We start from the raw sequence: 19,852 nt of genomic DNA on the forward strand, positions 1-19,852 counted from the left end.
GAACTAGTTGAAAATGAGAGATATATGTTCCTATTGAAGATTTCTATTGAGGTTTCTTTCAATTGCATATTATTTTACCACTTAATCTTATTTCAAACAACATCATGGTTCAACAATTACATTCATTTATTATTTCTTTCTTATAGTTAGATTTGTTTCTAGTTTTTATTTTCAATAAAGTAAGCTATGACCATTATGTTTGGAATATTATGTGAAGTTGGAAATGATTATAATTCAACATTGTATGGTTTTTCATACAAATTGTTTGGTACCTTGTTTCGGTGAATCAATACCCAAAATTTTGGTACCAATTTTTTATTTTGCAAGACAAAGAAGAATTCAAGGATATTGTTCATTTAGGATGCTTAAAGACTAGAAGAATATTTTCAAAAGTGGAAAAGACATATTTGTCAATGGAATGGAACACTTAGGGGAGTATTTGATGACATATTTCCTTTTTCCTTAAGTTTTTAAAAATGATGCATTCATGCTTTATCATTAAGACTACTATTTCATGAAGATGATCGAATAGTTAGTTTTTTTCATAAGAGTTTAATTGAATTATAATTCCAAACTATTCATAGCTAATATATCTTTTCTGTTTTAGAATTTCAATTTTCTTATTCATATAGATTTCTCATTATCAATATAAAACAATTGCTCAAAATATAGTTACCAAAACATACTAAGGGGATCATAACAAAGTTAATAGGTCCATAAAATGATACCAATGAAAAAATCAACTTGAATACTATAACCATAACACCAAAGCGTGATATGTGAGCATCTTTATTAAGACTTGCAGAAGAGTTATTGAAGACTTTACTCATGTTGGAACACTACTTTAAAAGTGAAATCATACATAGAAACTATGATTAGTGGGAATTTAAGCGTCTTTTGGTTATACTTTGGCAGCATCATCCATCTCACATTAAAAATGGTTCATTCATGTTTTGTCCTTTGAGTGCCTATAAGTACCTTAGGCATCCAAAACATTATGCAGGTAATCTAAGTCACTCTGAAAGGTGTCATCCTATGCCTTTAAGGGGATTTTTGAAGCTTCTCCCCCATCTACCAATTGCAACAGCAATATCCATAATATAAAATTAAAATGGTAGGCAACATGGGACTAGAGCCTTCAGTGTAAAATAGGTTTAAGAGATTAACCTATCGAGGCTATGAACATCTGTTGGAAGCGGGTACTAACTTGTGATATCACTAGGAAAACCCATCGGGGCTATGGACGCTCATGAGAAATGGGGAATTCTACCTAAAGAAGTGTCAGCCAAACCACCTTTTTTGTCTACACGTATGATGGTTATTCTATAGTGTTACAATAAAAAGGAAGCATGTGTGGATGAAGTCAAGGGAAAAACAAAATCCATAATTTTTTGTTTGAAGAATGACCTTAAGGTAACCTTAAGACCTGTGTCATTGGTTTTTCATACTATACCTAAGATTTAATTATCTTAGAAGTGGACCCTATGATCACATAGAATTGATAGAGCTCAACTACAAAGCTTATATGTAATACTTGGATGACTATAAGACTTTGGGACTTGGTTAGTAATGACTAATTTTTCATTGGTTCATCATTTGTTATGATCAATAAAAAAGTCTCCTACCTACAAAGAAGGAGAGCCCTTAAATCTATAGAAGGTTTCTTTTCCTTAAGAATAAAACTATTAAAGATTGATGAAATCATATGTAATGAGTGCTTTAGAATTTCTTTTATTCTTGGGTTAGTTTTCCATCATGTTAATAAATTTGAGATGACTTATTTTTGTTTAGTATTCATCTCATTAGTTCCATTTTTTTGTTTTCAGGTTCCTTTGTACTAGATTCATCTCAGTGGCCCTCCTCACTTCTTTAGTACCTCACCTTGTTTGCATGAGGACATGCAAAACCTCAGGAATGGGGGAGTGGTTGTTTGGAACTTTTCAACATCTTCAATTCATTCTCTTTGTCTTCCTTCAACAGATCATGTTGGCACTCATCAACCACAACTCTTTCAAATCATTCTAGACTCTCAGTCGTACTCTCCCTCATCTTCAACTTCATACAATTTCCATTGTAGCCTGTGGTACAAATCAAAATTCAAAAGGTATACTTGAGGTAAAACATTTTTAAAGACTCTTTAACTCATTAAAATTTAAGGAAGCTTGATGATTAACCACTTCATATTCCATAAATCTCTACTTTTCTTAAACCACCATTAAACCCCCCATTTCCAAATCCATTTATGCTTATTCTAGTAAGACAATAAGAATGAAAAATGTATTATGGTACATGAATAAAGCTACATCTATAATGTATTCTCCTTGTACATCATAAAGGATTCGTAAAATCATCATTTGAATGCTCTCAATAGGAGGATGAAGTCATTGTTGTTTATCTAAGAAAATAACCACAAAGTGAATAATAGTCTTACAAAGTTTCCAACCCTTATCCTTATCCTTACCTTATATCATCCACCATCCCTTCCTAGTCCATATTCTTTTTGTCCTCAATTTTTTCTACCTTGTTATGAAACATATCAAGTCTATGTTGGTATGACACTTCACCTTTAATTACCTGCACCAAGAAAGAATGGCATAGGCAAGGATCTTTGTTTGCATGAGGGCATGCAAAATCTTAGGCATGGGGAATGTTGGGCTCTGAATATGTCATACCATTTGGTATATAAAGTCTCCATTCATAAGTCGTATTCTCCCATTTACTACACTTTCCATAAAAATTATACCACCAACTTCCACTAAATGTACCTCTTTCACCTTGTGGTTAATTATGATGTCTTTCTTATCTTTTTAACGGTTAAATGTTTTTTTAACATGATTTTATTAATGACGGTTTACTAATTTGGTTATGTGGCCAAGAAGCATGTTCAAATATAAAAATTTATATTTCTCTACTAGCTCAGTAACAATTTGGCAGTTTAGTACTTGGTTCGGTACCAATTCAACAATTTGATACTTAATTTTGCACCTACACAAATGGAAAAAAGTCAAAATTATAAAATATGTTTTTGTTCCTCAAATAATGACATATTAGGTTCCACATGGTCTTAATATGTTGTTACATTCATTGGAATATACCCAGCTCAGACGTGTGGGATCCTATCACATGATTTAACTTAGAATAAAAAAATAGTTAATGATTTTGAAATTCCCATATTTTGCGTCGGTTTATGTACATATGGTGGAAAATATCAAGAATACGAGAAATGGTACATACAAATTTAATTTTATCTCAACCAATTTCCAAAAATTCAATACTTTTTCAAAGTTACAGCTAGTTCTTTGAAGCAGTTTTGTACAAAATTTATGCAAAACCCAAATTAGCAAAAGTATTCAAACAATTAACTTCATGCATGATTTATGGGGCCATGGAATCGAATAAGAAAATTACAAGAGGGGTTTTTGTTGATAATATGGAAAATTAGACACCATAGAAAAATATTTCCAAAATACGTTATGGTCAAGAATATATGGTTATTTCTTTAACACCAATTTGTATAAAATTACAAAAAAACCAGATTTCTAAGATTTTCCTCTAAAGTTGTAAAAAAAAAAATGGAGTTTATGGGATTGGATATTATCCTTACCCATTAGATTTAGCGTATAAATAAGTTTGTAATTGAATATTTCGTCAGGGACAGAAATCATCATTTGGAATTATTTGTGAATTGTATTTTTGTTGAAGATTAATAAAATTCACAGTTGATGATTCATTGAGTTTATGAAGCATTTAAGCCTATGATTTCTTAGCTACATTTTAGGTGTTAGAAAGGGCCCATTGATCTAGCTTGGTAAGCTATTGTACATGATTAGTTTAGATTTATTGTTTTTGTACTTTTACTATTATGTATGAAAATACAGTTTTCTGATTTGGTACCTATGTTATAGTCAAGTTCATATAGTGAAAGAAGAGTGTCAAATGTTTATGGTTAATTATATTTGTATATATGTGATGAATTGATTCTCTTATATGATTGATCTTGTGTGAATTACAAGTAGCGTGCTTTAGGGTAGTTTTATAGATTTATTGAGATTTGTTTATTGAATTGTTGGAATTGTTTCCTTTCCAATCCCTTGCAGAATTTCTTTGAGATTTATGTTTCAAGTGTGTTGCTACAAGAACAATTCAAGGTTCCATATTTCATACTTCATGAGCTAGTAAATGGAAAGTCTTGAAATGATTTAGTTAATTTGCAGAAACATAGTAGTTTCTAGATTGCATGTTATTCATTGGATTTATTTCCTTGAGTAGTGTTATTTAGTTTTGAAGGGTGTGTGAAGAATATAACAAGGAGATTTCAATTTCTACTGTGATTGAAGCATTTACCTTTGAACCTATTTTACATTATATTTTAGATCTAAGAATGTGACTAGTGCTTGGTTAATTTATTATTTAATAGACTTAGAATAAAATTTCCTTTCAAGATTTTAAAGTTTGTTTTATATTCTCAACTAGATTAACTTAGGCTCTAATCCTACATTTCTTGTGCTTGCATCTCTAAGTCTTATGACCCCGGATCGATAATTAAATATTGGAATTAGAATACATATAATTTTTATAAAAATAGTCATGTCGAACTCTGCCAAGAAGTCCCGCCAACGGGCCTGCTTTGCTGACAACTTCAGTTGCGATGCAAAATAACTCACTACAACGTTGTCAATCTTGACAAGGAATGAATTCCCAAACAAGTAGTGTCACCATACTTGTAAACTATGGATGATCGCAGTCATCTCCTTCTCATGAACCGCATACCCTCGCTCTCTATCCTACAACATTCGACTCTCATATGCGACCAGATTTCCATCCTACATGAGCACTCCCCCATTCACAAAATCAGAAGCATCTATGTGCACCTCAAATGATCTCTCAAAGTTAGGTAGCTTCATTATCGATGTTGTAACCACCCTCCTCTTCAACTCATAAAACGTTGTATGACATCTCTTTGTCCAATTCCATCGCTTATCCTTCTTCAAAAGGTCTGTCAGTGGCTCAGTCACCTTGGAATAACCCTCTATAAACTTCCACTGGTAGTCTGTCATCCCCAAGAAGACTCTCATTTCATGGAAATTCTTTAGTTCATCCCAATCCTGAGTCACCTACAAACTACTCGGCTCCATTCGTATGTGACCTTGATCCACTATGTGTCCAAGGAACGAAATATTGGTCTCAGTGAACATACATTTTGATTCTTCCTCAGTGCCTCAAATACCAAATCCAAGTGCTTCTTATGATCCTCCATGTTATCACTGAATACAACGATGTCGTCCAAGTATACCACTACGAATGAATCCAAATATGGATGCAAAACATCATTCATCAATGTGCAAAACGTAGCAAGAGTGTTGCACAACCTGAATGGTATGACAAGGAACTCAAAAATCCCATATCTCATCACTATCGTGGTCTTCTTCTCATCGCCTTCTGCTATCCACACCTGATAATACCCATGCCTCATATCAAGCTTCGAAAACACTCGGGCTTTCGCAATCTTATCAAAGAAATCTACGATAAGTGGCGAAGGATATTTGTTCTTTATCGTCTGGTTATTCAGTGCACGATAATCACAACACATCCAAAACTCATGCTTGTCCTTCTTCTTCTAAAAAAACACAAGAGCACCATATGGGGACCTGAAAGGTTGTATGAAGCCTGCATCAGCCAATTCCTTCAAATGTCACTTCAACTCCTCCAACTCTGGCCCTGACAAATGATGAGGAGCTTTGGCTGGTGGTTTCTTCCTCAACTCTAGCTCAATGTTATGGTCCACTTCACATCTCGGTGGCAGTACTTTCTGTAACTCATTAGGCATCATATGTGCATATTTGACCAATACATCAAAAATCTTGACTGGAATAGGCGTCCCCACTCCATCATCATCGTTAACCTCCCTGATGACTATCGCATATGTCTCAACATCCAAATCCCGCATTTCCCTACTCATACTTAGTGAAGACACATGTTGCACCTTCACTTCCCTTCTCTATTAGTGAGTAGAACAAGTCTATGTCCATGTGTATCCAATCAACATGATCTCATCACAAAACGGTACAATAATTTCCTTGTTTCCCTTCAGAAAATCCTACCCTAGTATCATGTCAAAGTCGTTTATCTCCATTACTGTGAAGTCCAAACAACCCTACTAATCTGCAATTCGAACCAACACATCACTTTCCAATCCCGACACTTTAGCCCTTGAGTTCATTGCCTTGACTTCCACTTGGGAGTAAGTTGCAGCCCAACTTCCTTCGCTAACCCTGTCGTCATAAAATTATGAGTGGCACTTGTGTCCACCAAATCTTGGATGGTTCTTCCATGAATCTCAAGTCAAGAAATCCCAAATTGTCCAGCCAACACTTCCTTGTTTAAGAACCCCAACCTACATACATCTTTGGTCTATGTTGCATTCCATTGTACTAGCTCTGATACCATTTGTCACCCCCCTGAGTCAGTCACATCGTTCAGGGCATCGTGCAGCACCGGCTAAACTTCTATACTTAGAATTCTTTTCCATCTCTAGGACTATGCCTTCCAGCATTATTATTATTTTCTTGTTTATTATTTTTGTGCGGAAAACATAACATAAATACATTACATAATTCCAATAGAGAGACCAAATAGAAATATTTAACAATTCAAACTTCTATTATCATTTTCTAAAAGTTTACATGTATTCTATAGTGGGGAGGCTTTCGCCGCCTGGGCGCGACACTCTACCTGAATTTACACAGTTCATTCACCAACTACCTGGTCGCAGCACGTACTACCCTGTCGCAGCCCACTTGCACAGTCTATAGCTCGTATTGCCTTGCCCACCGAGCGGGCGCATACCCGTATCACCTGTTGCTTGCGCGCTACCAAAACCTGTCCTCGACACTAAGTTACATCTCTTCCTGCTACACACTTAACCCATGACTCGACCTCTCGCACTGCGACCCACTGATTTGTTGAGTTTTTTTTTGTGTTCGTGATTGTTATGTGTTCATCCACCAACACGTCCAACATATTAATATGTTTCCCATCAAATGGTAATATGAAAGGTCGTGTTGCTTGGGGCATCGACCCTTCAAGTCGGCCTGCCTGCCGGTTGTAACACCCCTCTCTGCTATGTACATGAGTCGACCCGTGGCAACCTTCCGCTCATCCGCCATATGCATAGGTTGGCCCGTCGCACACTTCCACTCATCGCACCTCATTACTCGATTATTTGCCGCCTGAACCACTGAGTTGTGTCACTCTCATCCGTTTGCGCCCGAGTGTGCACCCCTGTTTGTGCATTCCACCCAACGTGTTTAATCGAACTCGTGTCGCCAATAACCAGTTCGTCGTCCATCGTGTCACCTTTAACCGAACTTCCACCAGGCAGGCTCTCCATCCACATGCCTTTAACTGAACACGAGTCGGGCGGGCACCCGACGTGCACGCCACTACGTTTGTATGCCCGTCGCACATGTTGGGTGCGCCCATACTTATGACTCGTCTACGTTTCATGTGCGCCCGACTCGCCCAAGGGCAATGATGCCGACTCAGTGTCTTGACACTCGTGGTACCATATGGAGGAATGCAAGGGGTCTAAGATACCTAAGGGAAAGATCATGCTAGTTGTTTAGACAAGGACAAAGATGGGACATTCTTGAAGGCCTAGCTTTTTTATGTGGCGAGGTTTCATTCGAATGGCATGGTGAATATTCGCACCAAAGGATGTCTCTCCACAAAGCTCTAGTATATAATGGTTAACATCTTCCACATGTAGGTTCTTCACCCTAGTGGAAGGCTTGGTATTTGCATGTGATTGTGAATGCTTAGGTAGCAAGGTAGGAATTTTAAATCTAAAATGTCTTAAATTCAATAGTGCTTGTTTTGATCATTAATAAAAAAATGTTATGTTGATTAGTAGAGAAATATTTTGACTTGATTTGACACAAATCCCCTAGAACTAGCGTCAAATTCCATCATTGCTAGGTAGTGAACCAAATATTGAAGAATTTTACCCACAATAAGATCACGAGGATTTGCCAGCTATCTAATACATCCTTGTTATTTTCAATTTTCGTTAAGAGGGAAAACAATTATAAAACGATTACAAACCTTAGTATCCCTGCATATAACGTATTTAGTTTTTCATTAACTTGCTATTAGTTTTTCTTTGACTAAAAAAATTTAAAATCTATCAAAAGTTTAACATTATGAAATTAAATTTATTGTTTTTAAATAAAATTTATTTCTATTTCTCTCAAATATGATTGATTAAAATGTCCCCCCTCTTATTGTGTAATGATGGCGAGAATTGACTTTTGTGTACTATATTATTAATTACAATGTACTATATCACTGTACAATAAATATAAATAATTTGAAAAATAACATTATATATTAATTAATATGTACCATAAACACAAATTTGTAATTAAATTCAAATATTCCATTTTCTAATTGTTGTAAAGCAACATGTGTATAATTTGTACAACTCTCATTATATCAATATATACTCTAATAACATGTGTATTATAATATAATCATTATATAAAAAAATTATCATCATTCACTGGCATGCCATGAAGTTAAAGGTTATTTTCATGTTTTTTTGACGTGCTAGAGAAGAGATGTAAGGTCCTTGGATACGGGCGCGTTCGGGGGCCGGGCGAAGTCACCTTGCACGGGCGCACGAGCGCACGGGCGCACGGGCTGCACGACCGGCGGGCGGGTCTGCACGACAGGCGGGTGAGCGCACACGGAAATGCGACGAAACCGTGAATAGAAAAGCGACGAAACCATCAACACTTATGAATGTGACTAAGTGTTGGGAGTTTTTGATAACGACTTGGAAGGAGGCTTGCGTGAGGGCAAGGCCGACTTGAAGAGGAGCGTTTATGGGCATGTGGATGCCAATTTCGGGGTCAGCCAAGGGGCTAACTCCCACATGAGGGACCACACATAAAACCATGTAAAATGCATATATATAAAGGAGCTTGAGAGCTCATTTGTTCACCATTGAATCACATTCTTTCATACGCATAAGAGGGGTAAAACTGCGCAGGGGTAAAAGAGACTACGCATATCTCATGCATAGGTCTTATAAGATGCAGTTTTGGAGTTTTATGCCGGTTGGAGGGTGGCAAGCGTGCCAGGGTTCGAGATATGTGTGTAGGACTTGGTGAGAAGGTCGAGTGGCTCAGGTGAGCACTTCTTCTTGTGCAAGGGTGCACACGGTTGTAAAGCAGGTTGCTTGTATTGTAAAATTGGTTAAGTGTGAGACTTGGTTCGGCCAAGACACACTGTTGTATTGTAATCTGATATTCTTGATATAATATATTGTTGGGCAGACTTTCTGGGAGTTTCCCCTCCCTTTGTACTTGATTATTGTTGATGTTCTCGGTTTATTTTACATGGTTAATAATTGAGACTGGTCTTCACTAAAGTATAAAGGATAATGCTTTTACTTGGTTGCGAAACACAAACTAAGTATGTTAATGTTGGAATAGGCGTAGTCCACAAATGTTAGTATTGTTAAAAAGAAAGCGTTCGGTGGTGCCGCACCTCGCTACAAGCAGTTGGAAGACTACCGCAGGTGTAGGGGCGTGACAATTGGTATCAGAGCAAGGTTTGCTCGTGTTCAGGTTGATGATGAAGTGCTGATCCCACTGCACTATCGTGACAGTTGGTATCAGAGCTCGGTCAGGAGCTAGTGGATCAAGTGTGAGGACACCTGGAAATTGATGACAGGTGAAGCCGATGCAGATAAGGTTATGGAAAAATCATGGATGAATAGTCTGGGTTTCATAGACTTGATGGTTCATGGCAAGACCATTCAAGCTCTGGTAGACACAGGTGCTACACATAACTTTATGACAACACGGTTAGCAAAAGAGGCTGGGCTGACATCTAATATGGAGGTCAAGGCAGTAAACTCTAGAGCTAAGGTGGCAGGTTTGGTACATGATGTACCTGTACAGATGAAAGAATGGAAGAGTCAGTTGGACTTCATAGTGATGGAGATGAATGACTTCGATGTGATACTTGGACAAGAATTCTTGAAGGGCAACAAGGCTATTGTTGTCCCCTTCTGTGATGAAGATGTTGCAAACACGACTATGATGGAGGATGAACTTGAGGTTGATCAAGTTGAACCAGGGTCGTGCAGTTTGTCAACATGGATGGATGAGGTCACTCACAGGGAGGAGCGTCATGATGATGAAGTAAGTATTGATACTTGTGTTTCATTTGGGCATTTGGAAGATGGACCATGTGCAGGGAAGGGTAAAGCCAGTTTGCCAAGGCAAGAGGACATCTCACCATGGATGACTATGATGGAACCTTGTATGGAAGAACAAGGATTATCAGTTGTTGGAAAGCTTGTTGGGATTACTTGTAACCTTATGATGAAAGGTGCAAGGACCCGGGACAAGGGTGGAACTTGATGATCATTGTGGAAGAATGAGTCATGCTTTAGCCACATGAATTGGCTAAGTGCCCGGCATGACTCATGGACAGGTTGAGGAGGGCACACACTTGTGATGTTTTGGGTGGACTTTTCATGGCCGAGACCAAGAACAAGTCTTGATGGACACTTTGGTGGAGGAGCTATGATGAAGGGACTCATGACATGATGATGAGATGGTTGGGTGACCAAGTTCACTAAACCGAAAGTTGAAGACTTGGATGGGATGGCCAGATGTTGTGATGTGTCTACTTGGTTGGACTACATGGGCAACTTAGTCATGGACATCAGGTTGGAGACTTGAAGATATGGAGCATGGCAGACCTATGCAAGGACATTGTGTGGAAGCACTTGTAGAGATGTCAAGGGACATCCAAAGAGGAGTGCTAGGGCAGGAATGTTATGCAAGAGGACTTGCTAGTGTGACATGGGGACTTGAGGATGGCACATTGCAGATGATGAAGAGGACTTCATGGACCTGAATGGGGCACATCAAGAGTTGATAAGATTGGAGACTTGAGGATGGCACATTGCAGATGATGAAGATGATTTCATGGACCTGAATGGGGCACATCGAGAGTTGATTGAAGACTTGGATGGACTTGTGAGCAGCTATGGAGCATTCCTACTACATGGGGATGAGTTATGGAGCTCATGAGGACATGAGATTGTTGTGACTTTTAGGGACTTCATGTATGGTGGACTTAAAGATCTAATACATTGAGGAGCTGAGGTCAGGTGACTTTGATGCAGTATGGGATGCATACTTTCAAAGTACATGTATGGGCATGGCTTGGAAGAGTGACTTGAAGTAGAGGATCGATAAGAGACACTTTGAGGTGATGAGGTTACAATGATGATGATAATGCTTTGGTGATACACTTGAGCATGGGTTGAGCTGAGACTCAACGACTTTCTATACATGAGAGCTGATTTGATCGAGGATCATGGGCAAAACATGGATAGTTGAGACAAGTGCATACTTGTTTCTATGAAGACTTGAGGATGGCACATTGCAGATGATGGAGAGGGCTTCATGGACCTGAATGGGGCACATTGAGAGTCGGTTTGATGAGATGATCTCTTCACTTTGGAGGAGACACACACATGGACAACATATTGCAGATGACAGTGGTTCTACATATGTTGCGGTGATGTTTGCCTTATGTGGAGGAGACAACATCATGGATGATGGTATGTTGTCGAGGACGACAACGATTTCAGGTGGAGGAGGATGTAAGGTCCTTGGATACGGGCGTGTTCGGGCGCCGGGCGAAGTCACCGTGCACGGGCGCACGGGCGGGCGCAGGCTGCACGACCGGCGGGCGGGTCTGCACGACAGGCGGGCGGGTTTGCACGACAGGCGGGCGAGGCTGCACGGCGGGCGGGTCTGCACGACAGGCGGGCGGGTCTGCACGACGGGCGGGTGAGCGCACACGGGCGGGTGAGCGCACACGGAAATGCGACGAAACCGTGAACAGAAAAGCGACGAAACCAGCAACACTTATGAATGCGACTAAGTGTTGGGAGTTTTTTATAGCGACTTGGAAGGAGGCTTGCGTGAGGGCAAGGCCGACTTGAAGAGAAGCATTTATGGGCGTGTGGATGCCAATTTGGGGGTCGGCCAAGGGGCTAACGCCCACATGAGGGACCACACATAAAACCATGTAAGATGCATATATATAAAGGAGCTTGAGAGCTCATTTGTTCACCATCGAATCACATTCTCTCATACGCATAAGAGGGGTAAAACTGCGCAGGGGTAAAAGAGACTACGCATATCTCATGCGTAGGTCTTATAAGGTGCAGTTTTGGAATTTTATGCCGGTTGGAGGGTGGCAAGTGTGCCGGGGTTCGAGATATGTGTGCAGGACTTGGTAAGAAGGTCGAGTGGCTCGGGTGAGCACTTCTTCTTGTGCAAGGGTGCACACGGTTGTAAAGCAGGTTGCTTGTATTGTAAAATTGATTAAGTGTGAGACTTGGTTCGGCCAAGACACACTGTTGTATTGTAATCTGATATTCTTGATATAATATATTATTGGGCAGACTTTCTGGGAGTTGCCCCTCCTTTTGTACTTGATTATTGTTGATGTTCTCGGTTTATTTTACATGGTTAATAATTGAGAATGATCTTCACTAAAGTATAAAGGATAATGCTTTTACTTGGTTGCGAAACACAAACTAAGTATGTTAATGTTGGAATAGGCATAGTCCACGAATGTTAGTATTGTTAAAAAGAAAGCGTTCGGTGGTGCCGCACCTCACTACAAGCGGTTGGAAGACTACCGCAGGTGTAGGGGCGTGACAAGAGCGGTGGGATTCGTGTTCCATGACATCGATGGAAAATTGTACAACATGTTTATTGCTCAGGTTGGAATTTCAAAACGACCTCCCCTCAGTTTTTTTCTTTCCAAATAGAATTGTGTAGTCTAACGAGGGGAGGAGTTACCCGGAAAATTATGGAAATTCTGGTCATATTTAGAGAAAATCTGGCCAGGATTTTTGTACATCTAAGTTATAGTTGTTAAACTTCAAAATTTTAGGTGTCCTAGAGGTTTTTGATAGTGTTGAATCCATTTCCACCATAAAAAACACACGATTCAAACACTGCCTCTACAAGATTTTTTTAAATTTGTTTACCTAAATTCAAACCACTTTTGATTATCCAAACAATTCCTTCCACTCGTTAAATGACTAAATAAAACTACCCACGAATTTGACGATTTCACACCTTTTTGACCCGGGGCAAGAATCTCGACAGTTTTGCAAATTTTCAACTATATTTTACGATAAATCACCCCACGTTCACATATCGTAATGGATACATCAAAGTCATGCTTACTCAACACATGAATGACACACACATGCTTGCCAAATTTTGAGAGCATAATAACGATTATTCTATAACAATCGAAAATTTTAACAATGTTAAATCTGAAATTTAATGCGGAATAAATTTTTATGCCTAAGAAAACTTACCTCTAGCCATTGATGTTACTTTTGCTCACACTCCGATTCCAGGCTTTGATATTGTAAATACCAATGATAATTCTGGATTTTGAGAGCCTCCACCAGCAGATGAGTTTGCAGGCGCCAATTTTTCGGTTGAAGGCGATTGCTCTATGCAAAAAAAATGCACGTAATCGAATGCTGCGGGAAGACTCAAACACCAATAAGTTCGTCGTTAATGGGCCCTCTGTAACAGAGGAACCCGTTGCCGTAAACGTACAAGCACCAGTGGGATCCCTGAAAATAACCTGTAATTTATAGGCTCATGGCAGCACGAAAACGAGAGAACGGAAGAGAATGGAATTCTAAAAATCTAAAGGCACTTTTAAGCTCTGCGTTCTCAATTTGATAATGTAACACTGAAGGGGATTGAGATACTGAGGTTGAGGACCAAACAAAAGTATTTATAGTTAAGTGTATCAAATTTCTGTTGACTATATGTAAGTGTTTCACAAATTAAACCACTCCAGTAGCTCTCAACCAGAAATTAATTTAACTACACCTGAATTAATGGAATCGGTTGGCAGATGGTTTCCATAATAAATCGGTGGTAAAGGGAGCTAACTCTAATTCATTCATTTACCGTCACCCAACGCACGCCATTTTTCCGTCATGCATTTAACATGTTGCTAAAAGCGTTCTCGACTCTTTCTTCTAATTTAACAATGAATTGTGTAGGGAGCTAACTCTGCGGCAGACAGATTCCAAATAGTCGGCGGCCGTTAGGGGAGAGGGAGCTTAACAAATTTTTCGCATCAACCGCCACAATTCATTCATTTACCGTCACGCCCAACGCACGCCATTTTTCCGTCACGCATTTAACATGTCGCTAAAAGCGTTCTCGACTCTTTCTTCTAATTTAACAATGAATTGTGTTGTCTATTCAGAACTTTCCAGAGTTCGAAATGGTTGTGGCGGTTTTCGACCAGATTTCTGTAGGGGAACCCACACCAGGAACGTGGCTCTTACGTTTTGGAGTTTCAACTTCTGTAGTGGAGCCCACACCAGGAACGTGGCTCTTACGTTTTGGAGTTTCAAGGAAAAAAATTCTCCACATGTGGAATATATAGCTGCAACTTCCAAAACAGCCTCTTCCACCGACTTAATAATTATTTATTTTCTTATTCACCACGGATTATGCAGAATTGCCTCCATTTATTAGGCGTTTCGATTCATCCCGTGGAGTAGCAGAGATTCCAAAACAGCCTCTTCGACTGGCTTAATAATTATTTATTTTCTTATTCACCCCGGATTATGCAGAATTGCCTCCATTTATTAGGCGTTTCGATTCATCCCGTGGAGTAGCAGAGATTTGAGAAAAGGTATATTCCAGTCGAAATTGAAATTGAGTTTCTGTGTGTTTTGACTTTACAATCTAGGTCAACAAGTGCAAATATGGCTTCAGAGTTTCTACGCGTTCAGAATGCCTCCAAAGCAAAAAGAACTCTCGTGAATGACGGTCCTAGTTTGGTATTCGTACCTGAAAAACAGCAAACCAAGCCGAGATGTATGCTTTCTTTTCCAAACGCCTTGAATTTGTTGCAGCTTTATTTTCAAATCGGCCAATGCAATATGTCATCTTTACTTTGATTTTCTTTCCGTACTTGTTCTGATAGAATATTTTGGCTGATTTTGTATCTGTTTTTGATGAACGCAACAGTCATACAAGAGTTTTCACGGATTAAACCGGAGATGATGCAAAAGGTCCTTTCGTCGATCAGACTTTCACTGGACAAGAAGGTTGATTTTGCTCCTGTCAATCGTAAGGCCAACGACTTTGATGGACAATGTGAGGCATCGGGTCACAAGAAAATGTTGGAATTGTTTCCCATAAAGCCCCGTTCCTGTGTCGGTTATAACCTCATAGTTACAGAAAATAAAATAACTTTGCCTTTTGCAATCATCCAAATTGATCCAGATTTGAGGTATTATCATGTCCAGATATCTGTCATTTTATCTTTTTGGAATTCTTCCTAGCTGTGAGAGCTAACTTTCTGTTTTCTGCACTATTTTCCGCAGATCTGTTCCAGCAAAAGCTCCCGAGCAACCGTCCATAACTCAACTCACTATTTTTTATAACGGAGCGATAAATGTTTACGATGTGTCGCCTGAGAAGGTATTATTCGAAGCGAGCAATAAATTTAATGCATTAACAACTTATTCATACAATTTTTCACAAAATGTTTGAATCTTTAGTCCTTTTTGCTTTAATTTATTTCTTACAGAGCATTTTTGCCATTTCTTGGCAGGCTCAAGGCATTATGAAGCTTGCTAGCGCTAATAGCTCCAGGAACACAAGAACACCTACGATTTCCAGCAGTAAAATCGAACAGATATCGAAAACACTGCCTTCCAAACCTGCATCGAACACTGTCAATGAAAATCAACGTCAAACACCGCCAGTAGGTAAGACGCGTAAAGCGCATTATTTTATATAAGGGGTGTATAGAAAGTGAAAGATAGGAAGGCTTCTAAAACATTGAATTGTTTCTAACATGGTTTCCGTGTTCCGCATGCAGGCCTGGAAATAGCCAGGAAATTATGTGTGCAAAGCTTTCTCCGAAAGCGAAAGGAGAGGTACCGAATCATACCCTTAACCGTCAACAATTTATTCTGCCGGTATTTAGAAGTTCGAATAGTTTATCAAACCAGTAAAGAATTTACCAGTAAATTTAAATGATTGAATAAGAAAACGCGTATTAACTTGAACAAGGTTTTTTGTGCGAGTACAGATTCAACAGCGTGGCTCCTTACACCACGATGAAGCCGGTGACATTGACTTCTAAAGCAGAGAATGAATCAGACGACCGAATCATCCTCTCTTTGGCTTCTTAATCGCGTGATGATACTTTTAACTGGATCACGCAACAATTCTTTTGCATTCAACCGGATTCTTTTCCCATGCGTTTTGTATGTTAGCTGATTCCCATCACAGGCGATAAACTCAATTAATGATCGGCAGTTTTGTGTCCAATCGGTGGGGAGCCGGTACTTGTACAGAATGAAGCTCCACCACATTCATTCAGTTAGTGTATATATTATATTTGCACAAAATGCAGAGGGAAAAATATAAAACAACTTGCTTATCAATGTATACTTTACGACCCTCAAAATCATGGTATGATCTGACTCTCATCTGTACCTACAGCATTGGTTTAATAACTGAATTACGACATTGGTTTATGATAAAGTATTGGCCCTATTCATATATATTTTTAATGATGTTTGTTTATGATTATCTTCATGTGATATAAAATGTGGGTTGTACGCTTAAAATGAATATCTCACGCACTATGTGATTCTAGAAAGCTCAGTGTCATGGCCCTTTTGGACTCCCTTATTAAAATAAAGCACCCATGGAAGTGCTTATGGTGGCTCTTCATCCCATTTTCAAATGATATAAATGGTGTGTTATGCTTAAAATGAATATGTCGCGCACTATGTGATTCTATAACGCTCATTGTCGTGTTCCTTGCGACCGAACGTTTATTAAAACAAGCAGGGCTGCCGTTCTTGCCTATAAGACAAGTGACTTCATTAGATTGGGCGTTTGCACCATATCTTGCCAAAGAAATGCGGCAAGGTAATGACCTAAGAAATATTAGCAATTTTTTTATTGATGTTTTTTTTTATTATCATATGTTATGTTTTAGGGAGATTTCAAGGGAGATTTGTTTAAAGTGAAGATAGTGAATAACACTTCATTCTAAAGGATTTATGAAAATGTTCTTCATTAAGATTGTAGAACTTTTATAAGTAAATGTTTTAAATCAAATATTTCATAACAAAATAAACTCATATCACCTTAATTCACCATGCAATGGATAATAGTGTTTGTTCATTAGAAATTGGTCTAATTTTATGAGAAAAGCTTAATAGAAAGACTTTAGTAGTAAGGGGAACATTAATAAACTATAAAATAATGGTATTATTTATTCTCTTTGGACCACTGTATTATTATTTATTATTGATTCATGAAATTTTGTATCCTCTCCTTTTGTTCTTTTAATTTGTGTCATCTCAAAAAAATGTTTCTCCAATAACCTATATTATTGCTATCTTAGCAGTGACATTGCCATTAGGTTTGTTTGCTTGACATTAAGCACAACTAAGTTTGTAGTTTCAATTGCAAATTTCATGCCTTGATTCCATTTTTGTTATATATGAATTTCTTTTTGGTTTAGAGTATATTTTATTTTAATTATGGCTCGCATTTCTTTTTTGTTTAGAGTATATTTTATTTTTATTTTAAGAAAGACACATGTTAATTCCAAATTGAACATGAACATACTTACACATCGCTTTCATATTGAATTATAAAATGAACCTAGACTCAATTACATAATTAGATTATATTAATAATATTTGAAAATAAAATTTATATTAAAAATATAAATCTTATCCATTTAAAAAATAATTAAAATAAATTACTTAATTAAATTTTAACCACTAAAGATTTTTAAAAACACTTAAAAGCTTAAATCAAAATAAACGTTCAGTCATCTAAACCAATGCACATTATACTACAAAGGGGTTGGAAAATGAGCATTGATTAATAGTGACACATGCAACCATACTATCGCTAACCAAAAAAAAAAATTGACATCTTAACATATGAATATATAGATTTATGACTATATTGCGGTAAAACTTAATAAATCTTCAGCATTGACTATAATTTAGTGTGGGAGGCGGTGGAGATTACACTCATATCATACAGAGGATTTGATTAATAAATTGGAATCTAGGAAAAGTGCTTTATTACTCTCGAATAAATTCAACCATTATAGGGTTAATGCACCTTGGTAATTAATGGGGGTCACCCATCCCCAGGTGCCAACTCGGATCGAGGGACCAGACAACTCCACGCATCCACCACATACCCAATGCTATCCTATGCATGTTCTAGCTATCGTCCTCTTCCTGTACTTGTTCCTCATCTGGTCGTCCATTTGCTGAGGGTTCGATCCGACAGTGCTAATCCTATCGAGTGTTTTGGAAACTACTTTTCCCATCCCAATCATGGTTTTGCCACCATTTCACTATGCGGAGTCTGAGTTCTGGTTAACGAGCAACAGAGGAGGGTTTTGAGATTCATTCTGCTCTATGGCTACTGTTGGGTTCTGTCTCTGCCGCAAGGCTCCCTTAAGCAGTTCCCTGCCATGACTCAAGCTCCAGAGGAATTACTAAAATGGGGGTTCCCTGAGTCCGAGTCGATCCCAGTTATCTTGCAGAGATGGACAACCGAGAAACCCTTGTCAAATTTGAGGTAAGGTTCTTATATCAGTTAATCACTCTTTTCTTTTTTGTTTTGGATTTACCTGCCATAATACTTAACTCACGGTTGTCGTATTGGTTGCATTGCAGGTCTCAAGACTGTGTGGCATAGAGATTTCATTCGACTGGTAAGATCTCCAGACAATTCCTATTAAGCAATCCCATTCCTTTTATCCTCAACTAACTACTAGCCTTGGGTTTTTGCAGGTAGAGCCTATTCAGGTATTTGGTAGCTCGTGCAATGACCCGAGTAGCATTTCCTGGTTTGCACACATGCTCAGTGGACTTCTTCATATACAGGTGCTCTTCGATTTTTCTTAACTCAAGTGCTTCCCAGGGCAGTAGGCTTGTGCTTGAGGCACGTAGGTGTTGCTAGCAAGATTGTTCTCAGCACTGTCGAATTTCTGGTGTTGCGCTCCACCTCTCGGGTTAGGGTTACCCTTTTTATATTCAGTACTTAATTTTTGTTGTGCTAATGGGATTCACAGATGATCAACGCCACAAGTAGTTTAGGGACACATCGACGGTGGAGAGGAATTCATTGTGGCTGAAAGGTAACTGTTTCTGCCTCTCGTGCCCTTTTGTCGCTCATTCAACTCTTCCCCCGAGCGCTCTGCCTCCCTCTACAACCTAGTTAGGGTTTCATGATGTTACAGGGAAAAGTGTCTACATAGAACTGCTTATCCCAATAAGGTGTGATAGCTACCTTAGAAACAAACAAAGTAAAGCTACTTTCATTTTTCCTTTATGAAGTATAGATGAGAGAAGAACAAAGAAGACCAACCTCTGTCTTGCGCTAATCTCCTAGTTCGATTCCTCTCTCTCTTGATAGTCTTTCGCTACTTGTTCCCTTGCACGCCCAGCTTCACAGAGTACCTGTAAGATCACAGTAGCATAGCACTATACAAGAACATGGATCTATAATCATAAACAATCTAGGATCAGATGTAAATTGACCACACAAATGCAGCAAACATAAATGACACAAGAGTATGGAGGAAAACTTGAATAACTTTTATTGATAAACAAGAAAGAGCCAAGGGAGTTACAACCAGTTGTTCTGACCCAGCATCATCCCCTCAGCAAGGAAGCCCCTCTTCACCTCATACAAAG

The 19,852-nt window shown here is 38.5% G+C and overlaps 2 protein-coding genes across 2 annotated transcripts; both read left to right on the top strand.

The window, feature by feature from the left end:
* The first annotated feature begins 14,606 nt into the window (after positions 1–14,606).
* Positions 14,607–15,650, top strand: LOC149203070 (uncharacterized). The gene is made up of 3 exons (XM_089401759.1): positions 14,607–14,969; positions 15,123–15,387; positions 15,482–15,650. The coding sequence occupies exons 1-3, from the start codon at positions 14,858–14,860 to the stop codon at positions 15,648–15,650; spliced, it is 546 nt and encodes a 181-aa protein (XP_089257885.1). The 5' UTR covers positions 14,607–14,857.
* Positions 15,409–16,563, top strand: LOC149203071 (uncharacterized). The gene is made up of 4 exons (XM_089400096.1): positions 15,409–15,578; positions 15,712–15,868; positions 15,982–16,039; positions 16,195–16,563. The coding sequence occupies exons 2-4, from the start codon at positions 15,724–15,726 to the stop codon at positions 16,295–16,297; spliced, it is 306 nt and encodes a 101-aa protein (XP_089256222.1). The 5' UTR covers positions 15,409–15,578; positions 15,712–15,723; the 3' UTR covers positions 16,298–16,563.
* Positions 16,564–19,852: the final 3,289 nt, after the last annotated feature.

This window comes from Pinus tabuliformis, chromosome 2_1 (assembly GCF_031772625.1).
Source record: "Pinus tabuliformis cultivar Carrire ecotype Pingquan chromosome 2_1, CPIR1, whole genome shotgun sequence".
Classification (NCBI taxonomy): Eukaryota; Viridiplantae; Streptophyta; class Pinopsida; order Pinales; family Pinaceae; genus Pinus; species Pinus tabuliformis.